Source organism: Euleptes europaea, chromosome 21, assembly GCF_029931775.1.
Source record: "Euleptes europaea isolate rEulEur1 chromosome 21, rEulEur1.hap1, whole genome shotgun sequence".
NCBI classification, from domain to species: Eukaryota; Metazoa; Chordata; class Lepidosauria; order Squamata; family Sphaerodactylidae; genus Euleptes; species Euleptes europaea.
In genome coordinates this window covers 16,022,840-16,050,775 of record NC_079332.1, presented here as the reverse complement: position 1 = coordinate 16,050,775, position 27,936 = coordinate 16,022,840, and the positions used below count along the sequence as shown (strand labels likewise).

Genomic DNA, 27,936 nt, shown 5'->3' with positions numbered 1-27,936 from the left:
GGTGGATGGGGAGGGGAGGAAGTAATTGTAGAACAGGGAAGGAAAAGGCAAGAAAAGGCAACTTTAGTGTTTTCCTTTTTAAATGTTGCACTCGTATTCCACTGCAAATTTCTGCCGCGAGAGCATTTGAAATTTCATTACGAAACCTCTTCATTCAAAAGCAAAAAAGCTTCCTGATAGTCCCTTTTAAAATTGTCTTTACAGAAACAAAAGAGCTAAAAATATATATAAATAAGAGGGCATTAAACCATAAAAACTGACAGTATCTTAAAGTTTTCAGCTAGACCTGATAAAACGTCTCATCGATGCTACACACTGTTAAATAAGAACGTTATAAAAATTAGCCAGAGTGAATCTTCAAAGCCATGCCTGCCCATTCGGCTCTGAAGGTACTAAAATTTCCCAAAACAAACCAAAAACAAAAAAAAAGTGCAAAAGTATACGAGGATAACTGCATAATAATGGCAACGTTTTTCCAAAATTATTTCCCAAACTTGCCCTGGTTAAAACGGAATTCATCGTCGCCCCACCGTTTCCCCTTTTTGCGAGAACTCACAATTTTGCAAGTCTATTAAAAAAAAAAACCCCACACGCACACACGATAATTTCCAAATGAAGTCACTATCGGACAAGCACGAAGCAGAACCACTTCTGAGCGCGAGCCCAGCATGCCAGCCGCTTGGACCGAAGTCCTTGAAGAGTCCCCGGAGAAGAAAGAAGCGCACAGGTTTCGACACCTGCCTACGGAACAGCACAATTTGGGGAGTTCCACAACGGGAGGCGAGTTTTACATCTGTCTCCCCCCCCTTCTGACAAATTAACCTTCCTGGTGAACTCCGACCTTCCCTCCTGACTCTGGGGGAAAGGGCAGAGTTTTGTATGACAGCTTTTTAAAAAATGTGCAAGGAAAAAAAATATATATTATCGCTTCTGGCCACCGCAAATCCTCCTTTTTCTACGATTTCGTAAGGACTATGGGTGAGCCAACAGTCTACAACAGTACAGAGTTTTGTGCAAATGCAATCTCACTAGCACTTCAGGTCTCAGATCTATCCTTTGTGAACGCAGGGTGCTGATGGGTTGTGGCCAGCCTCGGGGGTTTAGGACTACAAAATATAGCAAAAAGAGTCGGGGGTGGGGGGAGAGTTTAAAACGGCCAAGGTTCTCCCTACAGTATTGAAATGATTCAGGGGGCGGGGGGGAGAGAAAGAGAGAAGAGATCTTAACTTTGGTGACAAAAAGTTCTGACATTTTACGCGATTCTCCCACAAGCCAAAAAAGTAAGTACCACCGTCTGCGGTGAAAAAGTTTAGATTAAATAGGTGAGTAGAGAGAGAAAGAGAGAACTCTTCCGAGAACGTTAACCGTAAACCGCACATCTACGCCCGCCCGCCCCCCAACAATGTCCCTTCAGCGCACTTCCTCCGTCCAAGCGAGCCTGGGGAGTTCCAGCTCAGTTCCGCACATCTCCTAGCCAAGTCAAGTTCCGCACACCGGGCTTTTATAGGAGGAAAGGGTTAGTCGTGTTTGCAGGCTGCGAGGCGGAGGGTGGGATTCCAGTACTGTGAAGAGGTCCCACGCTCATCCCCGGGCCCATCCTGGCAAGGGACACCATCGCGCCCATGGCGGGCATGGGCGCCACCCCCACCGCCACGGGCGCCACGGCAGCGAGAGGCACGGGCTCCATGCCCACGGCTGGCACGGCGTGGAAGGACGGACTGGTGCCCATCACGGGGCTCGACCGCATCTGATTGAGAGTGAGAGGCTGAGGCTGGTTCACTTGGAAAGGGTTGATTGAAGCAGCAGCAGATGCGGCAGCTGTCCCTAGTGGGGGGGGGGGGAGAGAAAGAGAGAATCCAACTGGTAAGTGATTCCGATTGGGAGGAAAACCCTGTGCAGAAAATTACTGTCCAAGCTGACCCAACCAAACACAGACGTCTCCTTCACAGTATCCCATTCTCTGCATAGGAGTTGCAGAGCAAAGAAAAACAAGCAGAAGCAGCAAGTCCTACATTTCAACAATAGGTGTCGTCAGAACAGATGGGGGAAAGTAGGAAGAAAAGCAGTGGTCTTGTGGCCACAGAGACACCTTCCGAATGGTTCGTTTTTGTTTTTTTAACAAAGGAGGTTGTATCTTCTTGCCTTCTTGTCTGGGAATCCCAAAGCCACCCCTAACTCTCTCTGAAGCAGCTCACCAGTGTGGCGTAGTGGTTAAGAATGGTGGACTCTAATCTGGAGAACTGGGTTTGATTCCCCACTCCTCCACATGAGCGGCAGACTCTAATCTGGTGAACCGGGTTGGTTCCCCACTCCTCCACATGAAGCCTGCTAGGTGACCTTGGGCTAGTCCAGGTTCTCTCCGAATTCTTTCAGCCTCACCTACCTCACAAGGTGCCTGTTGTGGGGAGAGGAAAGGATTGCGATTGCAAACCACTTTGAGACTCCTTAAAAGTAGAGAAAAATGGGGTATAAAAACCACCTCTCTTCTTTTACTGATCTCCAAGGCACTGAAAGGAACTCCTGCTTACCAGGGTTTCGAGGGGGTTTGAATGGCAGGCATCTTTTAATGGAGGGGAGAGATTTGGGGTTGGCAATTTTTTTCCCCAACTGAATTTTTTTTTTAACTATTATTGTAAGCTGCCTTGAACCACAAGGAAAGGTGGGATACAAACGGTTTAATAAATAATTTTTAAAATCTGAGGTAGATTCTACACAATCCATTCTGATCAGCTCTCACGGGCAAGCATGAAATGCCAGCCGTTGAATTTCTGCTTCCAAAAGAGCACGCACAGATCAGATTCAGTATCCAACTAGTCACATTTTTAGCTGGAAAAACTGTCACATCTCTGCAGGTCAGTTTTAAGAGCTACGCTAGAGGAACATCCATGAACCTGAGTACAGCCGGGAGGATTTTCAGCTGCTTTCTCCTTTCCCGTGGCACACAGGGCATGCTGTCTGAGTAACAAAAGCCCAAATCTGCACTGGGTGGCACAGAACTCCTGGCCACAGTTCTTTGGATCCTGATCCGTATTTAACAGCTTGGTTGACTTAATATTTTTTTAAAAGCTATTTCCAAACAACCAAGCAGATAGAAAACAGCAAAGAACTTTCCCAGGATATGTTTTGGCCTATTGCCCAAACTGCAAATTCCTTGCAACATAAACACCCGGCGGAGTTTACCAGGAGGGCTTTGGTGAACACTGTGGTGGGGGGGATACGCTGTTCTGTGACTGCTAATAGCAGAGGGGAAGAGCGTTTTCTAGTGAATTTGACAAGGCACTTTGTCAGACAGGGCAACAATCCCTAAACCAAGCTGCCATAATTGTGTGTGTGCGGGGGGGGGGGGGGGAGAACCACGGCTCAGCTTGGCATGAAGAAGGTCCTGGGTTCAATCCCCTGCATCTCCAGTTGAAAGGACCAGGCAAGAGACGATGTGAAAGACCTCTGCCTAGAGAGCTCCCTAGAGAGCTGCTGCCATTCTGAGTAGACAATACTGGCCTTGATGGACTAACGGTCTGATTCAGTAGAAGATAACTTCACGGGGAGGGACTGTGGCTCAGTGCTTGGCATGCAGAAGATCCTCACTTCAATCCCTGGCATCTCCAGTTAAAAGGGGAGCGGCTGCCAACCAGAGCAGACAACGCTCACCTCAGAAGAAGGCAGCTTCATGTGTGTACAGTTACGCCCAGTTGAGTATCCCTCATCCAGACTGCTCGGGACCAGAAGTGTCCCGTATTTCAGATCTTTCTGTATTTTGGAATATTTGCATATACATCATGAGGTATCTTGGGGAAGGGACCAAACTTCATTTATGTTTTATATACACTTTACACACATAGCCTAAATGTAATTTTATTCAGTATTTTTAATAATTTTGCATACACTGAATCCTCAGAAAGCAGCTCAACGCGCTGCCAAGGGCCTGTGAGTGATACCTGCACGTCGACTCAAAATGTCTGTATTTGGGATCCTTCCGTATTTGGGATGTCTGGATACTCAACCTGTATTTCCAAATGCATATTTTGGGGCAGGGGAGTGGGGGCTAGCTACCCTAACTCCCAGGTAAAACGCACTCCTCGCTCAGAACGCAGCTGGGATGTATTTTTGGTCTCAAAGGCTATCCGGTCTGTCTCTCATTCTCTCTGCAAAGAGAAAAGAATTCGAGGTCATCCACTCAGGAGCCAACCGGGAAGAGCGGAGGTCACCAAGCTGAGCGCCCCCCATTGTGCTACAAAGGAGCCCCGCGGGGGCTGCTCGTCTCGGGGGCCGACAGCAGGCATCAGCTCTCCCACGGCACCAGCCCCCAAACTGGAAGCAACACAAGAGGAGACGGCTGGTGAACTGACGCCAGCCAATTTTCTCTACCTTTTAAGGAGAATCAAACCGGCTCACAATCACCTTCCCTTCCTCTCCACACAACAGACACCTGAGAGAGTTCGGAGAGAACTGTGACTAGCCCAAGGTCACTCAAGCTGGCTTCATGTGGAGGAGCAGGGAATCAAACCTGCAGCTCTCAACCACTACACCACGCTGGCACCACACTGGTAAGCTGCAGTACTGCAGTCAAAGTACTGCAGCTCACAAAATGAGTTCAATCCTGATGGAAGTCGGTTTCAGGTAGCCAGCTCAACGTAGACTTGGCCTTCCATCCTTCCAAATGAGTATGCAGCTTGCTGGGGATAAAGTGTAGACAACTGGGGAAGGCATTGGCAAACCACCTAGTAAACATCGTGATGTGACATCATCCCATAGGTCAATAATGACCCGGTGCTTGCACAGGGGACTACCTTTACCTTTTAAAAATATGTTAGAATCGTAGAAACATAAAGCTGGAAGGGAACATACAGGCCATCTAGCCCAACCCCCTGCTCAATGCAGGATGAGCCTACAGAATCCCTGACAAGTGTTTCTCCAGTTGCTGCTTGAAAACTGCCAGAGAGGGGGAGCTCACCACCTCACTAGGAACCTGATTCCACTGCTGAACAAACCTTACTGTAAATTAATTGCACCCCACTTTCTCCATGCAGCTACAAGACAGGTCCGTCCATAGCTTCAGAGGGTTTTTTAAGCTCCGTTTTCTGAGGCAAGACGCCTCTAGCTAGAGCGGCGGGTGAGAGCGGGCGTCAGGGGAGATGGGGTTCAAATCTGTCCCCGGTTGGCCTCACGGGCTGCTGTTTTAGCCCCTGCTTTCCCACCAGCTGCGATGTCCCTGACGAGAGGGAGAATGAGCTGGGTAGAGCCAATGCCTTGGCATGGCATATCAGTTGCCTGCCATCTTTGCTTCTTTCTTTCATTTTTTAAAGCTCCGCTGTTCCCCCTTCCCTTTCCGCTCCAACAGTGAAACCTGCTCCCTGCGTTAAGGCATACCTGGAGCCAAGAACGGGTTCAGCAAAGGGGCGGGTTGTGGCGGCTTCGATATCAATGAATCCAGGTTGACCAGGGCGGCGTTGGGGCCCAAGAAAGACTCCGGAGTTTTCCGTGCCGCATTCTGTTTCCCAGGCACCAGGTTCAAAGGCTGGGACTCAAAGAGATCAGGGCTAGTCGTACCGCTGTTCTGGGCCGACAAGCTGGAAACTGAATCGGCTGGAACAAAGAGGGCAAGTTCGAGAATGAAAAACTACCATTTGGGTTACCGTCATATTAAAGGTTGCGATCCTAACCCAATGTACCTGGAACCCAGCGAACTTGCTTCCAGGTACGTGCACTTAGGACACTGGCAAAAACCTGGTAAAGGTTATCAGGGGAATCTGAGCACAAGAGATCCATTTCATTTTTTTTCTTTCCCCGCCCCCAAATCATTCAATGGGCCCGTTTAAAAAGCCACCTTAACACAGGTCAGACGCAAGCCCTACCTATTTTTGCAGAATTGTAGGACTCTAGAATTGCAATCACAGGGTAAGAGAAAAGAAAGTTTCTACAGACTGACCTTGGTATCCTTCTTTAGATTGCTGTTGGATACAGACACGGATTAATTGTCTCTATGGAGAAGACATTCAGAAGCATCAGATATTTTTTTAACCTCCCCTCTAATCTATTGCCATTATAAAACTGCCTATTCATTCACGCCTCGTAATCAGAGGTACTGCCCCTTTTTTAAAAAATAAAGAAAGAGACAGAAAGAATCTGACGGGCCTTCAGCCCAATAAGACAAATACTGTTTATTAAAATAAATGGTTATAAATAGAATCAGAGTTGGAGGGGACCATACAGGCCATCTAGTCCAACCCCCTGCTCAATACAGGATCAGCCTAGAGCATCCCTGACAATTGTTTGTCCAGCCTCTGCTTAAAGACTGCCAGTGAGGGGGAGCTCACCACCTCCCTAGGTAGCCAATTCCAGTGTTGAACAACTCTTACTGTAAAAAAAGGTTTTCCTAATATCCAGCTGGTACCTTTCCGCCCGCAATTTAAACCCATTATTGCGAGTCTTATCTGCTGCCAACAGGAAAACAGCTCCCTGCCCTCCTCTAAGTGACGGCCCTTCAAATACTTAAAGACAGCAATCACGTATTCGAAGGGCAGTTTGAAATCAGTGATTGAAACAGATTGAAATCAGTTTCAGAGAGTAGCCCTGTTGGTCTGCCGGAGAACAGTGAGGTTCAAGTCTGGTAGCACTACAGAGAGTGGCAAGATTTTCGGGGTATAGGTAGAGTATCCCTTATCCGGACATCCTGTATCTGGACTGGCCCAAAAGCAGGATCCTTCAAGACGGCACGCAGGCAGATCTGTGATGCCTACTTTCAATGTTTCCTCTCACCTAAAGAAATAAAATACACTGCATCGTAGATGGAGACTGAAAGCCTGCCATTGTTAAGTTTGTTGCTGCTCTTGTTTAACAGCTGATACAGGTATCCTGGTGAGAGAGTGACCCCTTTGCTTTCTGATGGTTCAACGTACACAAAATTATTTCAAAATATTGTTTAAAATTACATTCAGGCTATGCGTATAAAGCGTATATAAAACATAAATGAATTTGGGTCCCATCCCCAAGATGTACATGCAAAAATTCCAAAATATTCCAATATGCGAAAAGATCCAAAATACGGACCACTTCTGGTCCCAAGCAGTCCGGATAAGGGATACTCAACCTGTATAAGCTTCACATTTCTTGATATAATACACATCCTGAAATGCTGCATACTTCTTGCACATGACCTAAATCTTTTTATATAAAGGCACACAGAATAATAGGCTTTTATGTTTTTTTTACCTTGTATTACATCTGTGTAAATGTCAGGATGTATACTGTAAAATTATGCATGTATGACCACTGAAGAAGGCCTTTAAAGGGCCGAAACACGTCTGGTCTTATTTTGGTCATTTTATGTACTAACATCAACTGTATATGTGTTGATAATATTTGTAAACATTTCTGTGCTTTTTAGAAAGCCCTATTTTAGGCCCTGTGTTTTTAAATACAATTGTGCACAATATATAATAAAATCAATATAGTTTTGTTATAGTAGTGTTTAGCTCAACCCCTTTGTTTCCTAAAGCATATATAAAACATAAATGAATTGGGTCCAATCCCCAAGATGCCTCATTATGTATATGCAGAAATTCGAAACTATTCCAATATGTGGAAAGATCCAAAATACGGACCGCTTCTGGTCCCGAGCAGTCCAGATAAGGGATACTCCCCCTGTATAAGCTTTTGAGAGTCAAAGCGCTCTTTGTCAGATGCTTCACCTGACAAGGTGACTCTTGGAAGCTCATACCCTGAAAAGCTTGCTGGTCTTTAAAAAGCTACTGGACTCAAAATCGAGGCTGAAACCAGACCTTAAAACAAGATTCGGCGTAAAATGATTTATGCCATCGCCAAGCTATGGGAACCAAGCGCATGTCCAAAGACGTTGGACTATTCCGTCGCCTATCCTCTGAAAAAAGGTGCCAAGATGCTGGAATTGCAGCAGCGACTGAGATTTCTGCCAGCTGAATTTCTGCAGTTTAAGCTACTGAAAGAACCCTGGAGCTTGGGGGGGGGGGGGTTTGTCCAAACACCGCCTGGGCAAAGATGGCACAAAATTCAGTGTAAGCGTCGCAGTGACTGAAATGCACTGGAGTCACCCGCTGCCAGGACCTTGAACAATCTGCACCTACACTGAGGGCAGCTGCACCGGAGTCGTTGGCTTGCGCTCTCTCGCCTGCTTCTTGAACCCAGCTCATAATCGCCATCTAAATAAAGTATGGGCAAGCTCTGATTTCTAGAGAATTCTCCACCAAATAAATTACCGCTGACTAAATCTCAAGCTCTGAACACTGATGGCGTGAAACGTTATGTCGTTGCTAAATTATCAGAGGACGGTGTTTCCCCCCCTAAAAGCCCCCATGGCTCAGGGAACGATAGTGGTAAAACGCTCACCAAAAATATTCACATTTTACAGATATTCCATTTGTGGTAACAGAACATTGTCACCGCCTACACTACAAAAGAACACGCAGCCGAAGTTCTGGATTTCATTCCACCAAAATTCCAGCAAGCTTAAATTTTGCTTTGGCTTTTATTTCACACGTACCTTGCTTATTAGATGTCCGAAGGCTGTCAAAGTCGGAAAAGTCATCTTTAGCCGTCCCGTTCAAATTGCTGAAGAGGTCATAGGATTTGCTTCCTGCAGGGCACAGCAAGAAGGCATTTTATACCATCAATGGTATAATGCATCCGGGGCAAGTTCCACAAACCCAAGATGAAACCACATCCTCCTCTTTCCCACCGGAGGCTAACATGCTCCCAGAAGGCAATTCTCTAGGATTAGGTGAAAAAAGGAATTTACCTCCCTTGAAAAGAACGAAGCCCCTTTTTAGAAGAAGAAGTTGGTTTTTTATACCCCGATTTTCTCTATCTTTAAGGAGTCTCAAACCAGCTTACAATCGCCTTCCCTTCCCCTCCCCACAATAGGCACCTTGTGAGGTCGGTAGGGCTGAGAGAATTCAAAGAGAACTGTGACGGGGCCAAAGGTTGCCCAGCTGGCTTCATGCGGAGGAGTGAGGAAACCAACCCGGCTCTCCAGATTTGAGTCCACCGCTCATGTGTAGGAGTGGGGAATCGAAACCGGTTCTCCAGATTAGAGTCCACCACTCTTAACCACTACACCACACTGGCTCAGTCTTTTAACTTCACTTATTCCCCAGCTCCATGGAATCGTTCGGGCCATACTGCTTCAACAGAAGAGCAGCAGAGGTTAACCGACGGGAGTTGGGCATGTGGCCAGCGGGCATTTCAAGAGGCGGCCTCCTGAATGTGGAACACCTTCCCGGCGCACTTGCCTGGCACCAGACAACAAGCTAAGTGCCCGCTAAACCTTTTAAGCCAATTAGGATCTAACTACGACTGATACTTGTGTGTGTTTTTTTAATTTAAAGTTTTTATTTTCAAAAGTATAAGGGACTGAACATTTTAAAAAAAGGACAGGGTGTGATGGGGGATTACAATAATGCTTCACAAATCTTATCTACTGTTCAGTTATATCGACAAAAGTATGTATATCTACCCTGGGTGTGAATATACCTTATATCCTGATAAATTCTAAAGTATACTGTATTTATTGTCTATTTCTATTAAACAGTGAGTAAGTACATTCTGGTATCTGTTATAATGTTTTAATCACTGATTTGTTTTATTTATATTGCTGTATTACCATGTCTTAGCCCAGGGGTCGGCAAACTCATTAGTCAAAAGAGCCAAATATCAACAGTACAACGATTGAGATTTCTTTTGAGAGCCAAATTTCTTAAAACTTAAACTATATAGGTAGGTACACTGTTTATTAACTTAATAAACTTTAATTAAAGTTTTAAGTCTTAATTAAACTATAGATACACAGAATAAAACTTGATATCATACTTAATAGTAATCTTATTTATTGATAAAAATTAAATTGTAAGTCCCTGCCATTTCCCCCTCCCCGTCCGGAGTCCTCGTCTGGAGGCCTGGTCTATCGCCATAAAAGCCTATTGGTAGACCTGGCCTCCGGCTGAGTCCCATTGGGAGGCCAGGTCTACCCACTGGCTTTCCTGGCAATAGACCTGGCCTCCGGAGGCCCATAGAAGCCAATTGGTAGACCTGACCTCTGAAAGGGGACTTTTCCCCTCCTCAGTCCAGGTCTACCACCAAGAAAGCCAGTGGGTAGACATGGCCTCCCAATGGGACTCAGCCGGAGGCCAGGTCTACCAAAGGAAGCCCGCCCTGCCCAACAGCTGATAGGCGGGGGGGGGCAGGAACCGCCGAGCCGCCCGCCCAGCAATCGCGTGGCTAGGGGGAGGGGAGGCTTTAGCCTCCCAACCATTGAGGGCAAGGGAAAGGGGGAACCGACCATTCTCCACGGCGGGGGGGGGGACAGCGCGCCCGCTCGCCTGCTCTCTCGCGCTCGCTCGTTCTCTCTCAGGCGCTCCACAGCCCGGCTGTCGGCATGAGCGGGCGCGAGAGCAGGGGCTCCGAACCAAATTTGGAGAGCCGCACTCAACGGGCCAAAGAGCCGCATGCGGCTCGGGAGCCGCAGTTTGCAGGCCCCTGTCTTAGCCAATTGTATGTATGGACATACTACTGTTCGTTGTATTGCTATGTTTTAGTTATTTGTGACGGCCAACGGCCACATACAATAAATTTTCTTGGTCAGTCTATTAAACTTAAGCAAAAATACATTTTAACAACACAATTTTGATATTCTCCATATCAAACTCCTCATAACTTATGTTGTTCTCATGTAAGTATAATAGAGCCTCCAGTTTAAAATAAATTCTTCCCTGGGTCTTTTATTTACTAGATTAGTTAGTTTCGCCATCACCGCTTAGGCAAGCAGATTATTTCATTTGGCCTATGGTGAAACCAAGTTCCCTTCACATGGAACAGGAAAAATAAGCCGCTAACGCGTCGCTCACCGGAAGAGGAAAGGGGCTTGTTTGCAGAGGTGGGTCCCCAGGGGTCGGCAGCAGCTTTGGCTGCCCCAGAAGGCGGCTGCGAGGAAGCCCAGGGGTCTACATTCTTTGAGAGGGGCTGGGGGGCAGGCAAGGCCGCAGGGGACCCCCAGGGGTCAACAGAGGCAGCTGGTTTGGCACCTGCAGACAGAGGAAAACAGAGACACCCCCCTTATCGTGGAGATCAGAATGGAACTTGGTCATAAGGAAGTCATTCTGCACAGGTAAAATGTCCTCCCCACCTAGGGTTGCCAGTCTCCAGGTGGTGGCTGGAGTTTTCCCACTATTACAACTGATCTCCAGGCAAGGGAGATCAGTTCACCAGGAGAAAATGGCCACTTTGGAAGGTGAACTGTACGGCATTATACCCCATTGAGGTCTCTCCCCTCACCAAACCATCCTCTATACGACATACCTTCAAGTACTTGAACATGTGAAGCTGCCTTCTACTGAATCAGACCATCCATCCATCCATCAAGGTCAGTATTGTCTGCTCTGACTGGCAGCAGCTCTCCAGGGACTCAGCCAGAGAGGCCTTTTACATCACCTGATACCTGGCCCGTTCAACTGGAGATGCTGGGGATTGAACCTGGGACTTTCCTGAATGCCAAGCAGGTGCTCTACCACTGAGCTACAGCCCCTAGCCTTAAGGGTCATCGTGCTAATTAATTTTTCTTCTTCTCTTTTTAAGCCCCTGGCCTCTCCAGTGAGTTCAAGGCAGTATGCACAGTTCCTTCTCCTCTTTGATCCCCACAACAAACCTGTGAGGTAGGATAGCGAGAGATACAACAGAACCTTGAACCTAAACGAGGACTGGAACCTACTACTACTACTACTACTACTACTAGAACAAGAAGAAGAGTTGGTTTTTATATGCCGACTTTCTCTACCATTTAAGGAAGAATCAAACCAGCTTACAATTACCTTCTCTTCCCCTCTTCACAATAGACACCCTGTGAGATAGGTGGGGCTGAGAATGCTCTAAGAGAGCTGTGACTAGCCCAAGGTCACCCAGAAGGCTTCATGTGTAGGAGTGGGGAAACAAATCCAGTTCACCAGATTAGCCTCCGCCGCTCATGGGGAGGAGTGGGGGATCCAACCCATTCTCCAGATGAGAGCCCACCGCTCCAAACCACTACTCTTAACCACGCGGACTCTAGCTCGCGGTCATAAGGTGACTTGGTTTGCCTCAGCTCTGTCGATGAACTGAAGTTGAACTTCTGTTCTTAAAACCTCCTTCCAGTTTCTGAAAGGCATGCCAGAGGAAAAATGCTGTCGGGATTTCTGAACGGCAAACCCCGCTTGCATCAACAGGTGGCAGATTTGTGTGTGTGTGTGTGTGTCAGCTTCTGCTGTTTCCCAAAGGCAGGAAACACTGAAAGGCTTATAAGGGGAAATGTGCTCCATTTCCTCCGCCTGTGTGTGTGTGTGTGTTTTTTTTTAATCAATGAGGCCATGCAAAAAATGCTAATTGGCAAGGGCTGCCCTAAATGGAAGCTTCCAGAACAGTCGCTCTTTTCATGAGGCAGATAACAAAACAAAAAAAATGGAGCAGACGCGGAGAGGAAAAGCGCAGAGGGCGACACCTTCCTCTGAGAGCTCCCTTATTCCCAGTGAAAGGCCACAGCCCGGCGAAGCAAGACTTTAAAATCTCTGTTCTGCTCCTCACCCCTCCCCCAGATACATAAATCTGACTCCTTCAGAGCGGTTCTCGGGGACCAAAGAGTTTGGCAGCTTCGAACAAGGGGCCGGTTATCGCTGGCCCGAATGAATGCTGAAAAGCGAGGCGGGGCCAACACCGCAGCTGCGGCTAAGAGCGTGACGTGACCAGCTGGCTTCTCTCTTCGCACACAGAGCCGATTTAGTTTTGGCGGCGCGAGGCGCAACCTCAAGGGGAGCCTCCGCGTCCCGATAACCGGGGTTTCCTCAGCCTCTACCAGCGACCAAGCGCAGTCTTATACACTGATGATATGGCTCTGGTCTCCCTTACACGTGTAGGCCTAAGAAGGTTGTTGCACAAACTAGGTGACTACTGTAAAGAAGAGGCCTTAAGAATCAACTATGCCAAGACCAAAGTGGTGGTCTTTAGGAAAAAGCCTCGCAAGTTTAAGTGGTCCATAGACGGAACCCCTATAGAGCAATCCAGCACCTTCAAATATCTAGGGATAACGCTCAATGACCCTTTAACCTGGAGGGCTCATTTGGAAATTCCCAGAGCCACAGTCTTAAGATCCATAGGGGCTATTCTGAAATGTTACTATACAAAAGGAGGATTCTTGATTGACCCAGCTCTGAAACTTTATCAAAGTAAGGCGATTCCCCAACTTTTGTATGGTGTAGAGGTTTGGGGCTGGAAGGATAGTCTGGTCACAAAGCTGGAAACTATCCAAAATCACTTTTTGAGGAGAATTCTAGCCTTACCCAGAGGCACCCCTGCAGCCCTGATGCGAGCAGAACTCGGTCTGCCTTCAATCAGGGCCCGTGTTCACTTAGCCCTCTTAAGATCTTGGAGAAAGCAAAGCAGTGACGCCACCAACTTACATTGCAGGCAGTGTTTTAAATTGATGATGCAAAATGATGCCAACAAGCTAGCCTGCTATAACAACATCCTGCATTGCTACTCCATATCAGATGACACCCAGGCTGTCCCCATAGCAGGTACCAACATTCGAGACTGGGTGTTTAAATGTGATGCTGCATCAGACAGGCAATCAATCTCCCAGTCCAAATTCTCACTGTGGCTTAAACAGTTTTAAAGGGATCATGTCAGAGCTTCATACCTGGTCAGTATCCCCTTCCATAACCTCAGAATAGTTTTTACCTCCCTCTGGTTTCAAACCATGCCAACAGCTTGGATAACTGAACGTTACTCCCGAACACCATGGGCCTCTCGCCTATGTATTTGTGGGGCCACTCCAAAGGACCTAACTCATTACACCTTATTCTGTCCTCTTTATACAGAGCCCAGACTTAAATTCTCCGGAGCGATTCTAAAGGGCCTAAATCTTTCTCCAGATCCAGAGAAGCTGCTCTTTCTCCTATCAGACACCAACCCTGATGTTTCCTACAAAGTGTCACGCTTTGCTTTAGCAGCTAAGAAAATCCGAGCTAAAGTTGTTTTTAATCAGGGAACTTAACATATTTAAATATTAGTTTCTTGGGGGTCAGACTGTTTTAAAGTTATTTTATGATATTATGTTATTTTAATGTTTTGTATGGTGGATTGTGATGGCCTTCGGCCACAGACAACAAACTTTATCACTCATGCGCAATCACCCCAGGGACTGTTCTACCCTGAGATGAGGCGCCTGCCCAGTTCTAATTATCTTAAATTGTTGACCTGGGACACAAATGAAGCCACAATTCTGTCAAGTGCGGCGGGGCTGTGGAAAGCCCCCCAGGTAAAACAGGGTAGCGTCATGGCAAGGGAAAGCTCGAGACTGCCGGCGCTGAAACACCACCTTGGAAACAGTACTGAAGAAAACATCAGCCAGCACTGAAACAGTAGGATTGCTGAGGCTGGTGCCAAGGAACGCAGCGACCAAAAAAATCTGAGAGTAAGCCTAAGCAGATCTGCTCAGAATCTTTCTCAGGTCTATACCACTGGGTTTACTCCCAGGAAAGTGTTCTTAGGACTGCACAGAAGACTATGCAAGAATATCACAGAATCATAGAGTTGGAAGGGACCACCAGGGTTGTCTAGTCCAACCCCCTCCACAATGCAGGGAATTCACAACTACCTCCCCCAGCACACCCCCAGCGACCCCTACTCCATGCCCAGAAGATGGCCAAGGTGCCCTCCCTCTCATGATCTGACTAAGGTCATAGAATCAGCATTGCTGACAGATGGCCATCTAGACTCTGCTTAAAAACCCCCAGGGAAGGAGCTTACCACCTCCCAAGGAAGCCTGTTCCACAGAGGAATCCATCTGACTGTTTGAAAGTTCTTCCTAATGTCTAGATGGAAACTCTTTTGATTTAATTTCAACCCGATGGTTCTGGTCTGACCTTTTGGAGCAACAGAAAACAACTCGGCACCCTCCTCTCTATGACAGCCCTTCAAATCCTTGAAGATGGTTATCATATCCCCTCTTAGTCATCTCCTCTGCAGCCTAAACATACCCAGCTCCTTCAATCTTTCTTCATAGGACTTGATCTCCAGACCCCTCACCATCTTTGTTGCCCTCCTCTGGACACGTTCCAGCTTGTCTACACCCTTCTTAAATTGTGGTGCCCAAAACTGAATATATAAGAACCCCTTCTTTAGAACTGATTTGTTCCTCATGGAAAACCACATCTGTTGAAAAAGGGAGAGGGGATTCTTCCAACCGCAGCTTTATGCGCTTACCAAATGATTGCCAGGGGTCTGAGGTGGTGCTGCTGGCTGCAGGGGGCCCCCAGGGGTCTGTTTGGTTTGTCGCGGTTGGGGGTCCCCAGGGTTCTGCTTTCGGGGGGGCTGGGGCCGCGGAGGGCAGGGCGTCCATGAGATCCAACAGAGTTGTGTGCTGTAGAAGATAAGTTGTTTTTTTTAAAAAGCTTTGCACAAATGTCTCTAATATTCTCAAATCGCTTAAGGCGGGGGGGGGGGGAGAACATGAAACATTTTATTATTTCGCATGTCCTTATTATGCTTCTTGGGCATTTATCCCAACACTTAAGAGATTTTAATTATCTTTGTCTCTGTCTCTCTCTCTCACACACACACAGTGGGGATATCCCAAGAACATGGAGGAGGAGGAGAAGGAGAGGAGCTGGTTTTTATATGCTGACTTTCTCTATCACTTAAGGGAGAATCAAACCGGCTTACAATCACATTTCCTTCCCCTCCCCACAACAGACGCCCTGTGAGGTAGGTGGGATTCAGAGAGCTCTAACAGAGCCCAAGGTCACCCAGCTGGCTTCACGTGGAGGAGCAGGGAAACAAATCCAGTTCACCAGATTAGCCTCCGCTGCTCATGTGGAGGAGCAGGGAATCAAACCCGGTTCTCCAGTCCACCGCTCCAAACCACAGCTCTTAACCACTACACCAGGGGTGGGGAACGTCAGGCCCGGGGGCTGTATAAGGCCCGCGAAATCATTTGGACTGGCCCTTCATGGTCCTGGCAGATCTCTAGCTCAGAAGGATCTAAGACTGGCGATCCACCCCCTCCCGCGGACAGGAATAGCCTCTATTCAAGGCGGATGTGAGTTTGTTTTGCCTAGAAAAGGAACCTTTTTTCCCCCTTGTAGAAGAGTCATTAGCTATGGAGCTGCTAGGACTTTCCCACCCGGGCCATGGAGAAACGTATTTCCTCTGTACTACAAGAGGGCTTGGGGCGTAAGTGGCGACAATGGAGGGGTTAAAGGGGGCAGGGCCACAATGCACAACCCGCGAATGAAGTTATAAATATCCAAATGGCCCTTGGCAGAAAAAAGGTTCCCCACCCCTGCACTACACCATGCTGGTTCTCAGAGTTGGAAGGGATCACCAGGGACCACCCGGGTCATCTAGGGAAGGGACCACCAGGGTCATCTAGTCCAACCCTCTGCACAACGCAGGAAATCCACAATTACCTCCCCAACACCCCCAGTGACTCCCTACTCCATGCCCAGAAGATGGCCAAGATGCCCTCCCTCTCATGATCTGCCTAAGGTCGTAGAATCAGCATTGCTGACAGATGGCCATATAGCCTCTGCTTCAAACCCTCCAGGGAAGGAGAGCTTACCACCTCCTGAGGAAGCCTGTTTCACTGAGGAACCGCTCTAGCTGTTAGAAAATTCTTCCTAATGTCTAGATGGAAACTCTTTGGATTTAATTTCAACCCGTTGGTTCTGGTCCAGCCTTCTGGGGCAACAGAAAACAACTCGGCACCATCCAAAATAAATAAATCGTTCTAAGGCACATCTCTAGTTCACACTCACTATCTCTGCAAAAATGGGATCCCCCCGCCCCCAGACCAGGGCCTACCTCTTTCTTTTTGGGAATTTTTACTGTATCTCTGCGACTTTCCTCCAAAGCCATTTGCAATCTCAGATCGTCACCGCGCCGAAGACGTTCCTCCTGGAAAAGCGGCAAAAAGTCAAGCAACCATTACCACATGTTACCTACTTAAGACTATTTTCATAAGGGCTGATAGAACTGGGTGTGATGCACAACAACAAAAATTATTGAAAGAAGACATTGATTTAATTTTTGAAGTACTTCAAAAGTCTCAAGTGCATTACCTTCTAGTGCGGAATCAATTATCCAGGTCCAAAAACAAAGGAGAACCTTGATAAGGCAACTGGGTTGGAACTAGGGTTGCCAACCTCCAGGTACTAGCTGGAGATCTCTCTTTGCAACTGATCTCCAGCCGATAGAGATCAGTTCCCCTGGAAAAAATGGCCACTTTGGCAATTGGACTCTATGGCATTGAGGTCCCTCCCCTCCCCAAACCCCACCCTCTTCAGGTTCTGCCCCAAAAACCTCCCGCCGGTGGCGAAGAGGGACCTGGCAACCCTAGGAAGAACCCAAATTACCCATAGAACCGCAGAAAAATTCCAGAGCATAAATGACGGAATCCACTCATACCTAACAAACCATGTAAAGCTTATCTAGAAGCAGCAGCAGCAGCGAAACAAGAAGTTCACTTCAGGAAATGCCTTCTAAATGTCTTCACGCGGCAATGAAAGCAGCAGATAGATAGCAGGTGGATCCCATTCGGGAGGAAATTACAAAATGCGGGTGCCACCACTGAGAAAGCCCTTCCTGATATAAAACAAGGTCTCTTTCTGCATTAGGGACGAGGCAAATGTACAAACATGAGCCCAAACACACCCAGTCTCACGGCTTCCACACTTTGCCCAAGTCCTCCTTAGCTTGCTGACATCTCCCATATCAACATGGGAACTTTCTGCTCCAGAGAGTTTTTCTTTTCTTATTAATACAGGGCCAAAATCTGCCACACTCCCAGAGGGAATGTGTGATTGCCTGGACTGAGAACCAGACTGACACAGTAAACCCATCGTCCAGCACTGAAAACTGTGCTTCATCGTTTAGACAAGTAATTCCATTATTTCCACATAGAGTGTGTTCTCCACCCCCCATCTCTCTCTCACACACACAAAGAGGGAGATAGAGTTGTTTGCAAGATGGCTGCAATTCATAGAATCATAGAGTTGCAAGGGACCACCAGGGTTGTCTAGTCCAACCCCTGCACAATGCAGGGAATTCACAACTACCTCCCCCCCACACCCCCAGTGACCCCCTACTCCATGCCCAGAATATGGCCAAGATGCCCTCCCTCCCATGATCTGCCTAAGGTCATAGAATCAGCGTTGCTGACAGATGGCCATCTAGCCTCTGCTTAAAAACTTCCAGGGAAGGAGAGCTCACCACCTCCCGAGGAAGCCTCATTTAACAAACTGAAAGCATGCTAAATGCTTATTGCCACATCAGGCAATCATTCCACAATGGAAGCCAGGGACATGGCTTCTCACACGGGCCTGTTTCTTAAGCAGAAATGGTTTTGTAAGAAGAGAAACCATCAAGTCCAGCATGCCCCCCCTTCCACCACCACCCCCTGCCCACCCCGTACAGATGTCTTAGAGCAGACTGCGGAGGGTGAACGGCAGTCTGCAAAGAAACCGACCTGCTCTGCGACCTCTCTGCTCATCGCCAGGGCGAGCTGTAGCTGGAGTTCTTCCTCCCCGCTCGTCTGCGGCCGAGCCTGCTCCAATTCGGAAGACACTCGAGGCGAGGTGGCTATGGGCAAACACAAAGGGAGAGAAAGAGAGAGAGGGGGCACAATCATGAACGTGTGTGTCTGGCAGCAGCTGGAAGATCAGCCTCGGCAAACCCATCCCAAACCTCCCTGTTTAACAACCCTTCTTTGAAACTAGCACATTCGAAGTTATGTGCGCCAGGATCGAGGGTGGAGAGGTTGATGCTTCCCGTTTGACCCAACTGAACGCGCCCGGCTCCTAGAGAGTAGGGGCGCAAAAGCACAGCACAGAGGGTAGAGGGAGATTCCGATGGAGGAATCTGGAAGTCAATTCAGCAGCTTCAGCACACAGTATTATTTTTTACCTATTTGTTTACTTAATTTATACCTGCCTTTCTTCCCAAAAAGCCCCATGGCGCAGAGTGGTAAACTGCAGTACTGCAGTCCAAGCTCTGCTCACGACCTGAGTTCAATCCTGACGGAAGTCGGTTTCAGGTAGCCAGCTCAAGGTTGACTCGGCCTTCCATCCTTCCGAGGTGGTAAAATGAGTACCCAGCTTGCTGGGGGTAAAGGGAAGATGACTGGGGAAGGCACTGGCAAACCACCCCATAAACATAGTCTGCCTGGTAAACGTCGGGATGTGACGTCACCCCATAGGTCAGGAATGACCCGGTGCTTGCACAGGGGACCTTTACCTTAATCTTTTTCTCACCAAAGGGGACCCTCCATTTTATCCTCACAACAACCCTGTGGTTGGTCACTGTGTGAGATGGGATGCTGGACTAGATGGACCCTCACTGGTATGATCCAGCAGGGCTCTTCTGAGGTCCTTATCTGGGGACGGCCTTGGACTCTATGCCCTGTTGTTGGCCCTCCAGAGGAACTGGTTGGCCACTGTGTGAGACGGAATGCTGCACTAGATGGACCACTAGTCCGATCCAGCAGGGCTCTTCTGATTTTCATATCCGATTTTTTTAATTATTTTTTTAAAAAAAACATTGGTTTTTATCCACCCTGATTTAAATTAACAGCTGTGTTTTACAGTGCAAGATACTGACTAAAGTGAACATGTTTTCGTTCAGTAGAAAAGAGCAGAGTCCAGTAACACCTTAAAGACTAACAAAATTTCTGGCAGGGTTATGAGCTTTCGTGAGCCACAGTTCACTTCTTCAGATACAACTAGAATGTGAGGCCATCTATCCTTAAGTAGAGAAGAGTGAAACAGACACAATCGCAATAGCATGTAAATGTCAAAAACAAGTAAATTACATTAGCAGGTGTGATTGGATTAGGTGTGATATGTAGAGGGGTAGTAGGCGTGGGGCAATTAGCATTGATAATAAGACAGGAACTCCAGATCTCTATTCAGTCCAGGAGAATGCATTGTCTTCTTAGTTGTACCCCTCTGCATATCATATCTAATCCCATCAGTGCCACTGTGTGTCTAATTAACCCTTCTCTACTTAAGGATAGATGGACTCATATTCCAGTTGTACTAAAGAAGTGAGCTGTGGCTCACGAAAGCTCACACCCTGCCAGAAATGTGGTTAGTCTTTAAGGTGCTACTGGACTCTGCTCTTTTCTGCTGCTACGGACAGACTAACACGGCTACCCATCGTGATCTACGTTTTCATTCAGTTTTACATGGGGGGAGGGAATACAAATGCATCCAACCCTCTGCCTTGTCCTATCATCACATTTTTACATGAGATTTAAGCCGCTGAATAAAGCTAGTATTTGCCAGATTCCCCTGCCCCCCTCCCTTTAAAATTCTTCAGTTATAACAGCGGTATCAGCAAAACGCTTTGTTTGCAAGGACTGAGCGTAGAGGGGATTGCCTTCGTAATACTGCCACACAATGCAACTTTTATTCCATAGCGCATGACAGTTAACTCAGATGTTTACGTAAGATGGTACGGGATAGATCCAATTTTGACCTCGGAAGCCCTACTCTGTTTCTGCTTTGGAATAAAAAAACATTTTTTTTTAAGTACTGGGATTCACAAACCACATGAGAATTGCTGAGGGAGATGTCTGCCGGGACCAAAACACCGCTCCATGGTTTTCACTCTAGCCGAAGGCTTGCTGCAAAGGGTCCCACTTCAGTGATTACCAACAAGATTTTTGGGGTACAAGCTTTCAAGAGAAGGGAGCTTTGACTCTCAAAAGCTTATACCTCCTAAATCATGTCACTCTCTAAGGAATCGAAATCTAGCTCTTCTACTGCAGACCAACACGGCTACCCCTCTGAGGCATTTTCATTTATTTATTTATATTATTTATAGTCCATCTTTCTCACTTGGACTCAAGGCAGATTACACAGAGTGAGTCGGGGAGGGGCTATGGCTCAGTGGTACAGCATCTGCTTGGCATGCAGAAGGTCCCAGGTTCAATCCCCAGCATCTCCAGTTAAAGGGACCAGGTAAGTAGGCGATGTGAAAGGCCTCTGCCTGAGACCCTGGAGAGCCTCTGCCGGTCTGAGTAGACAATACTGATTTTGATGGACCAAGCGTCTGATTCAGTCTAAGGCAGCTTTATGCGAGTCAATACAATTGACGGGAGGGGACATTCAATAAACAATGGAATAAGATTAGGGTTGCAGAACCAACCAGCGGTCTAAAAACAGAACTGAAACAAAGCATAAGTCTTAACGTGACACATTAAATGATGCTAAATTCCACAGTAGGATCCTAGTTTCACCAAGCTATACACAGCAGTGAATCGATTAGTAGTTTAACTCACTGCCTGTGTAAAAAAACCCTCTTGAATAATTCAGTTTTGCATAGCGGCATCCTTCCTGACCTCTTCAGGCAGGCCATCCCATAAGGTGGGGGTGACTTTTGAAAGAGGGTTTTCTGTAATTTGACTAGGTTTCTGCATTCTGGGGCACTTTGCATATTTGGGTGGTTCTCATAAATGCCTCACACAGAGGTCACAGAAACTCTTATCAATGGTACAGGGCAATTATCTCCTGAAATGGAGAAGGGAAACAGACATACATTTAATCTAGTAACTTTTGACTTGGGGCTTGAGGGAGGAACAGCACATTATTCACCAGCTGGGTGACCTTGGGCTAGTCACAGTTCTCTCCGAACTCTCTCAGCCCCACCTATCTCACAAGGTGTCTGTTGTGGGGAGAGGGAAGGAGACTATAAGCCAGTTTGATTCTCCTTAAAAGGTAGAGAAGGTCAGCATATAAAAACCTCTTCCAGAGGAAGATATATGGAAGGTAATTCCATCCAAATCAGCAGCATTCCTGTAGTAACTCTACACTGGTCCTACTTTGATCATGAATTAGCTTCAGGAAACGACAGGCAGCAGTTTTCACCCTCAATTAATTTACCGGAATGTGTGAGAATGAAAGCCAACGAGGGAGCAGGGAACACAAAGAGGGGGAAAGGCACTTCCAGAAACCAGAGTGGTTTTTTTCCACTAACCGCAAAGCACACATAACACACACACTCCAGAAAATGGAAAGGAGAAATATATAACACACTTTTTAAAAAGCCATCAGGATACAAAAGTAATGGATATTGATAACAGATGGTCTTTCCACCCAAGAAGTAAGAGAGTTATCATTCACATTATTCGGAGAGTTATCATTCTTGGCTCTTTTACGGCATTTCAGTCAGGAAGTGCCAGTTTCCGAATACATGCAACTCCTGAATGCTGAATCGCTGCTAAAGGTTTATAACATAATCCATTACATGACACTGTTCATGGTCTTATAACACCTTTGTCAGTCAGGGACCTAGGACTTTGGGGCCCCGATGGGGTTACTGGCATTAGGCTGAGAACCCACAAGCAGAAGTACTTCAGACAATTAAATACAGGAGTTGTGTCAGCTTCTTGAAACTGGAGATGCATTATTTCCCTGGTTGCAACCAGGAATGACAATCCGCATATGCATGCCAAACCCATTAATGGGTTCTAGAGAGTACAGAGAGCCCTTATCTGGATGGGCCAGGCTAGCCCAATCTCATCAGATCTTGGAATCTAAGCAGAGATGGCCCAGCTTAGAACATGGATGGGAGACCGCCAAGGAAGTCCAGGGTTGCTACACAGGCAATGACAAACAGAAGTCCAGCAGCACCTTAAAGACTAACAAAATTTTGGGCAGGGTCTGAGCTTTCGTGGTTGACGTGGCATCTTGGTAGATGCTACTCTGACCATTGGAGCAAAAATGTTTTCTATGTTCGCTATAACATTGTGAATGGCTTCGCTAGCAAAACGAACGTTCCAGCCAAGGAACTCCCGTTTCCCAAGTATGCCTCTCAGCTGTCTTTCTTTATTCATTTACGTTATTGATAGTCTGCCTTTCCCATTGGGCCTCGAGGCGGATTACGCAGAATAAATTAACACAATCAACAGAGTGGGACATCCAATAGACAATACAATGGGATTTGCTGTGTCGAAATCTGGAAACCAACCAGAGGTTAAGCACCGCATAAGTATTAACAAGACTCATTAAACGAAAGCAAAAATTATATCATAGAATCATAGCGTTGGAAGGGGCCGGACAGGCCATCTCATCCAACACCCTGCATAATGCAGGATCAGCCAAGAGCATCTCTGACAAGGGTTCCTCCAGCCACTGCTTGAAGACTGCCAGAGAGGGGAGCTCACCACCTTAGACAGCCCATTTCACTGCTGAACAACTGTCACTGTAAAAATGTTTTCCCTAATATCCAGCTGGTACCTCTCCGCCTGCAATTTAAACCCATTATTGCGAGTCCTATTCTCTGCTGCCAACAGGAACAGCTCCCTGCCCTCCTCTAAGGGGGTTACCGCACTTTGCATTCCCAGCCATGTATTAAGAGTTTGAAAATGTTGTAAAAACATTGCTTTAAAAGGGTTTTTGGATACCACGGCTTATAAATGGTTGGAATACGTCTTCACAGCTAAAGGGGCCAAACAAAGTGCGAACAGTATTTTTTATAACGTTTTCAAACTCTTAATACATCGGTGGGAATACATAGAAAGTGTGAACAGTATTTTTTATAACATTTTCAAACTCTTAATACATCGCTGGGAATACAAGTGCGGTAACCCCCTAAGTGATAGCCCTTCAAATACTTCAAGAGAGCAATTGTGTCCCCCCTCAGCCTCCTCTTTTCCAGACCAAACATTCCCAAGTCCATCATCCTTTCCTCAAAGGGCTTGGTCTCCAAGTAGGAAACTACTTACAGCAACAAATAGTACAAACTATACACTTTGGTATAGTCTTCAGTCCCCAACCTTTTACCTCAAGCTTCTTTCTGAACCACACTGTTACAGTGTAGTCCTATTTAACCTGGGCAAATATCCCTCTTGAATAATTCCATTTTGCATCATTTGAGGAAAGCTAGGATAGCGGGAGCTTTCCTAGTCTCATCAGGTATGCCATTCCACAAGGTGGGGGCCACAACGGAGAACACACAGGTATGGGCAGTTGCAGATTTGGCCCGTTTGCAGGGCGGCATCCACAAAGTGAAGCTGTGGTGGCAGAGCGTAGGGACAGAGGCGGTCCCACATATGTGAGAGACCAAGGCCATGAAGGACTGTGTATGTGACACCCAATACCTTAAACTGAGCCCGGTAACTGGTGAGCAACCAATGGAGTGACTGCAGAATGGGAGTAATATGCACACTCCGCCTGGCTCCTCGGGACAACCATCCTGGGAGGTTTCTCAACAGTAGCCTTTCATGCAAGGACGTTTCCCCGCGGTCACCCCCGCTGACTGCTTCGGGGCTTCCTTTTGATTATGCATGCCTTTTCTGACCATCAGAGGTCACCTCGCTCTCCTCACTCATTTCCCCCATGTTTTCCGGATGCTGTTTTAGCGAGAATCTGGAAAACGTGGGCAAAACACGCGGGGAGAGCGAGGCAACCTCCAACGGTTGGAAAAGGCATGCATAATCAGGAGGAGGAGGAAGAAAAAGAAGTTGGTTTTTACATGTTGACTTTCTCTACCACTTGAGGAAGAATCAAACCGGCTTACAATAACCTTCCCTTCCCCTCCCCACAACAGACACCCTGTGAGGGAGGTGGGGCTGAGAGAGCTCTAAAAAAGCTGTGAGTAGCCCAAGGTCAACCAGCTGGCTTCATGTGGAGGAGTGGGTAAACCAACCCGGTTCACCAGATTAGCCAGATCAGGGTCCACTGCTCCAAACCACCGCTCTTAACCACTACACCATGCTGGTGAATCCCCAAAGCAGTCGGCGGTGGTGACCGCAGGGAAACGTCCCGCGGGGAAACATCCTGTATTGTCACGGTGCAGCCCCGTCAGCTCATGCCTCACAAAAGGGCCGACTTTGTGCAACTCGTTCCAAAGATCTTCATTCGTCTTTGATCCCCACCCACGCCAGAACAGCCACAGCCACGAAACAGAACAGAAGGACTAAAAAAAACCTGGCTCGCTTGCCCAGCGGTACTTACACCCGTGATAAGAAGCCGGCGAGCCTCCGGATTTGCCGTACTCTTGCTCCGAGTAGCTGGTGGACAGGTTGGGCTGGCTGGAGCCCCTGCCAAAGGTGATCTGGTTATTCCCGAGCCCGGTGGCCACCTGGGCCATCCGCTCTTTGGTTTTCAGGGCCTGGGCCCTCTCCATCTTGAGACGCTCGTCGTCCTTGAGGAGGGAGACCAGCTGCTTGGACTTCTCCCGCACGTTGATGCCCTGGTCCTTGCCGTCTCGGTCGATGTACTGGAAATCCTTTAGCGTCTGGACGGCGAAGAGGTTCTCTTTGCACTGCTGGGCCACCCGCTCCGACCCGGTCTTAATCAGGTAATCCAACAGGGTCAAGGCCTTGTAAACGTGCCTCCAGTTCTTGCCATGGTCATTTAGGCGCTTCCAGATCATGCTCATGATTTCGGAGAAGGCGACCACGTTGTACGTCAGGTCGGCGATTTCGGTCATCAGGGAGCTGGACGGGCCCCAGGGGTCATTGGAAGTTGCCTCCCTGACTTTTATTTCGGCCTCGGAGTAATTGTTCACAATGTTTTTCATCTGCCGCCGAATGGATGAAGTTGTCATGTTTCTCTCCCTTCTGAACCAAAGCAGAGTCCAAAGCAAAACAAACAAAACCCTCAGGGAACGGTCACCGTTTCCCCCCCTTTGCGAGTCCCGGGGATGCGAAGACACTGTACCCACGGCCGACTTGGAGTGAGTTCTGCTAGAGTCATTTCCTCCCTTCGTTGAAGATACAGAAGAAACCGGAAACCCTGACCTAAAGATGAAAAAAAAATCCCCAAAATTAGTCACGTTAATTGTTTTGTTGTATTTTTTTTCAGTAACCCTAAGCAAGCATCCCAATTCCCTCGCGATCCACCACAAGAACCTAACGCTAAATTTTCTTGTTCCAGAACTACAGCCAAGAATACAAACCTGGGAAAGGGTTCCTCTTCTGGACGTCTTTCAAAACCCATCTTTATATGAATCCCAAATAACGTTATACAGGTTTTAGAGTAACTCTGGCTGCACAATAAATAGGGTTGCCAGCTCCGGGTTAGGAAATACCTGGAGATTTTGGGGGTGGAGCCTGAGGAGAGAGGGGTTTGGGGATGGGAAGGACTTCAATGCCCTCCAATTCTCTCCAAGTACATGGAGGTTGGCAACCATAACAATATCAATTCAATTCATTACGGTCATTGACCAGCAAAGCAGATATACAAAAGGATTAACACTGATTAAAAAGATAAAATACAGTATTTCACTTTCCATAAAACGCTAATTAGGAAAAATGTTTACAATAAAATTAATATTTGCTTAATTATAGCCCATTCAGCGCAAATACTTCTATGCTTAATACATAACCTTGCATATTTGGCGACTTTATAAGTTTTCTCATTATTCCAATCTGAAAGTATTTTCGTTAGTTGGATGGATCTTTGCCTATTTGGAAGGCCAGCCAAAATGGGTAGTATCAATTCTTGCCGAATTTGACTGTAAACCCTGCAACCAAATATCACATGTTCTTTGGTTCTTGTATGTTATCCGGGCTGTGTGACCGTGGTCTTGGTATTTTCTTTCCTGACGTTTCGCCAGCCGCTGTGGCAGGCATCCTCATAGGAGTAACACTGAAGGACACTGTCCTTCAGTGTTACTCCTCTGAAGATGCCTGCCACAGCGGCTGGCGAAACGTCAGGGGGAAAAAAACCAAGACCACGGTCACACAGCCCCGATAACCTACAAGAACAATGAACTGACCGTGAAAGCCTTCGACAATATCACATGTTCTGTTGTCTCCACACTACCATCCTGGCAGATGCAACTACATACCTGAAAAGGGATCTTTTTATGTTTGCCTTCTATCACAGCCGACGGGAGAGCATTGTGACCCTAACAATAAAGGGCCAGATGAGAAGAATGTACAGGCGAATGCCACGCATGCAAACAACACGACGTGAATGCCACGCATGCAAACAACACAACTCTAACCTCAGAAGGGGAAAGATCTTTCAAGGGAACATGTACGCTACAAGTTGAAGATGCAACAACCATACAGAGAAGCAGGCCTGGAGGAATCACAGGTGCCAAGTGACCACGGCGCCAAGGAAACTCACTGCGGCACTCAGCGATTATTTTATGGTGCCTCTCAGCACTTCTCAGAGAAAAGTACAATGTTTATTTATCACTTCGCCTTGGGGACTGTTTTGTTGCATGACCTAAAAAATAAATGTGGGTGAACTTGTTGCCATAGCTTGTTTTATGTAAACTTAACTTTCCACCATTCATTGGTGAGGGATGAATTTAATTTCTTAACCAGTTTCTTTTGAGAGCCAGCGTGGTGCGGTGGTTAAGAGCAGCAGACCCTAATCTGGTGAACCAGGGTGGTTCCCCACCCCTCCACATGAGCGACATACGCTAATCTGGAGAACTGGATTTGTTCCCCCACTCCTCCACATGAGACCAGCTGGGGGACCTTGGGCTAGTCACAGTTCTCTCAGAGCTCTCTCAGCCCCACCTATCTCACAGGGTGTCTGCTGTGGGGAGGGGAAGGGTAGGTGATTGTAAGCCGGTTTGATTCTTCCTTAAGTGGTAGAGAAAGTTGGCTTATAAAAACCAACTATTCTTAATTGAACTCCACAGCCAACTCCACCCTACGCTCCAGCACTACACCACCCAGGCCATTGGCGGAAATGAAAAAGTCCACGCATTTCTCTCCTGACAAACCTACCCCTCGCTCTCACAGTGGCGGAAATGGAAAAGTCCACGTATTTCTCTCCTGACAAACCTACCCCTCGCTCGCACTCAGATTTTATCATACACCTTTGTTGAGATGTCACTTGGCTGACGATGGAAAAACACCGCATGTTAAATTACTTTCATTAAAAGTGTTATCATCACGTTCATAAGAAATTAACA

At 47.2% G+C, this 27,936-nt stretch overlaps 1 protein-coding gene across 1 annotated transcript; it reads right to left on the bottom strand.

The window, feature by feature from the left end:
* Positions 1-1,479: 1,479 nt before the first annotated feature.
* EPN2 (epsin 2) lies at positions 1,480-25,644 on the bottom strand. Its single transcript, XM_056866322.1, has 8 exons — positions 25,011-25,644; positions 18,521-18,633; positions 16,858-16,950; positions 15,259-15,415; positions 10,875-11,051; positions 8,516-8,608; positions 5,368-5,583; positions 1,480-1,824 (listed from the first exon to the last, which is right to left on the bottom strand). The coding sequence occupies exons 1-8, from the start codon at positions 25,603-25,605 to the stop codon at positions 1,502-1,504; spliced, it is 1,767 nt and encodes a 588-aa protein (XP_056722300.1). The 5' UTR covers positions 25,606-25,644; the 3' UTR covers positions 1,480-1,501.
* Positions 25,645-27,936: the final 2,292 nt, after the last annotated feature.

Bases quoted from the DNA above. Each gene is read 5' to 3' on its own strand.
- EPN2 (XM_056866322.1), bottom strand. From the start codon at position 25,605: ATGACAACTTCATCCATTCGGCGGCAGATGAAAAACATTGTGAACAAT. The intron at 16,951-18,520 runs GTCGGTTTCTTT...CCGCTTTTCCAG, and splicing joins GCAGAGAGGTCGCAGAGCAG to GAGGAACGTCTTCGGCGCGG. The intron at 15,416-16,857 runs GTAGGCCCTGGT...TATCTTCTACAG, and splicing joins AAATTCCCAAAAAGAAAGAG to CACACAACTCTGTTGGATCT.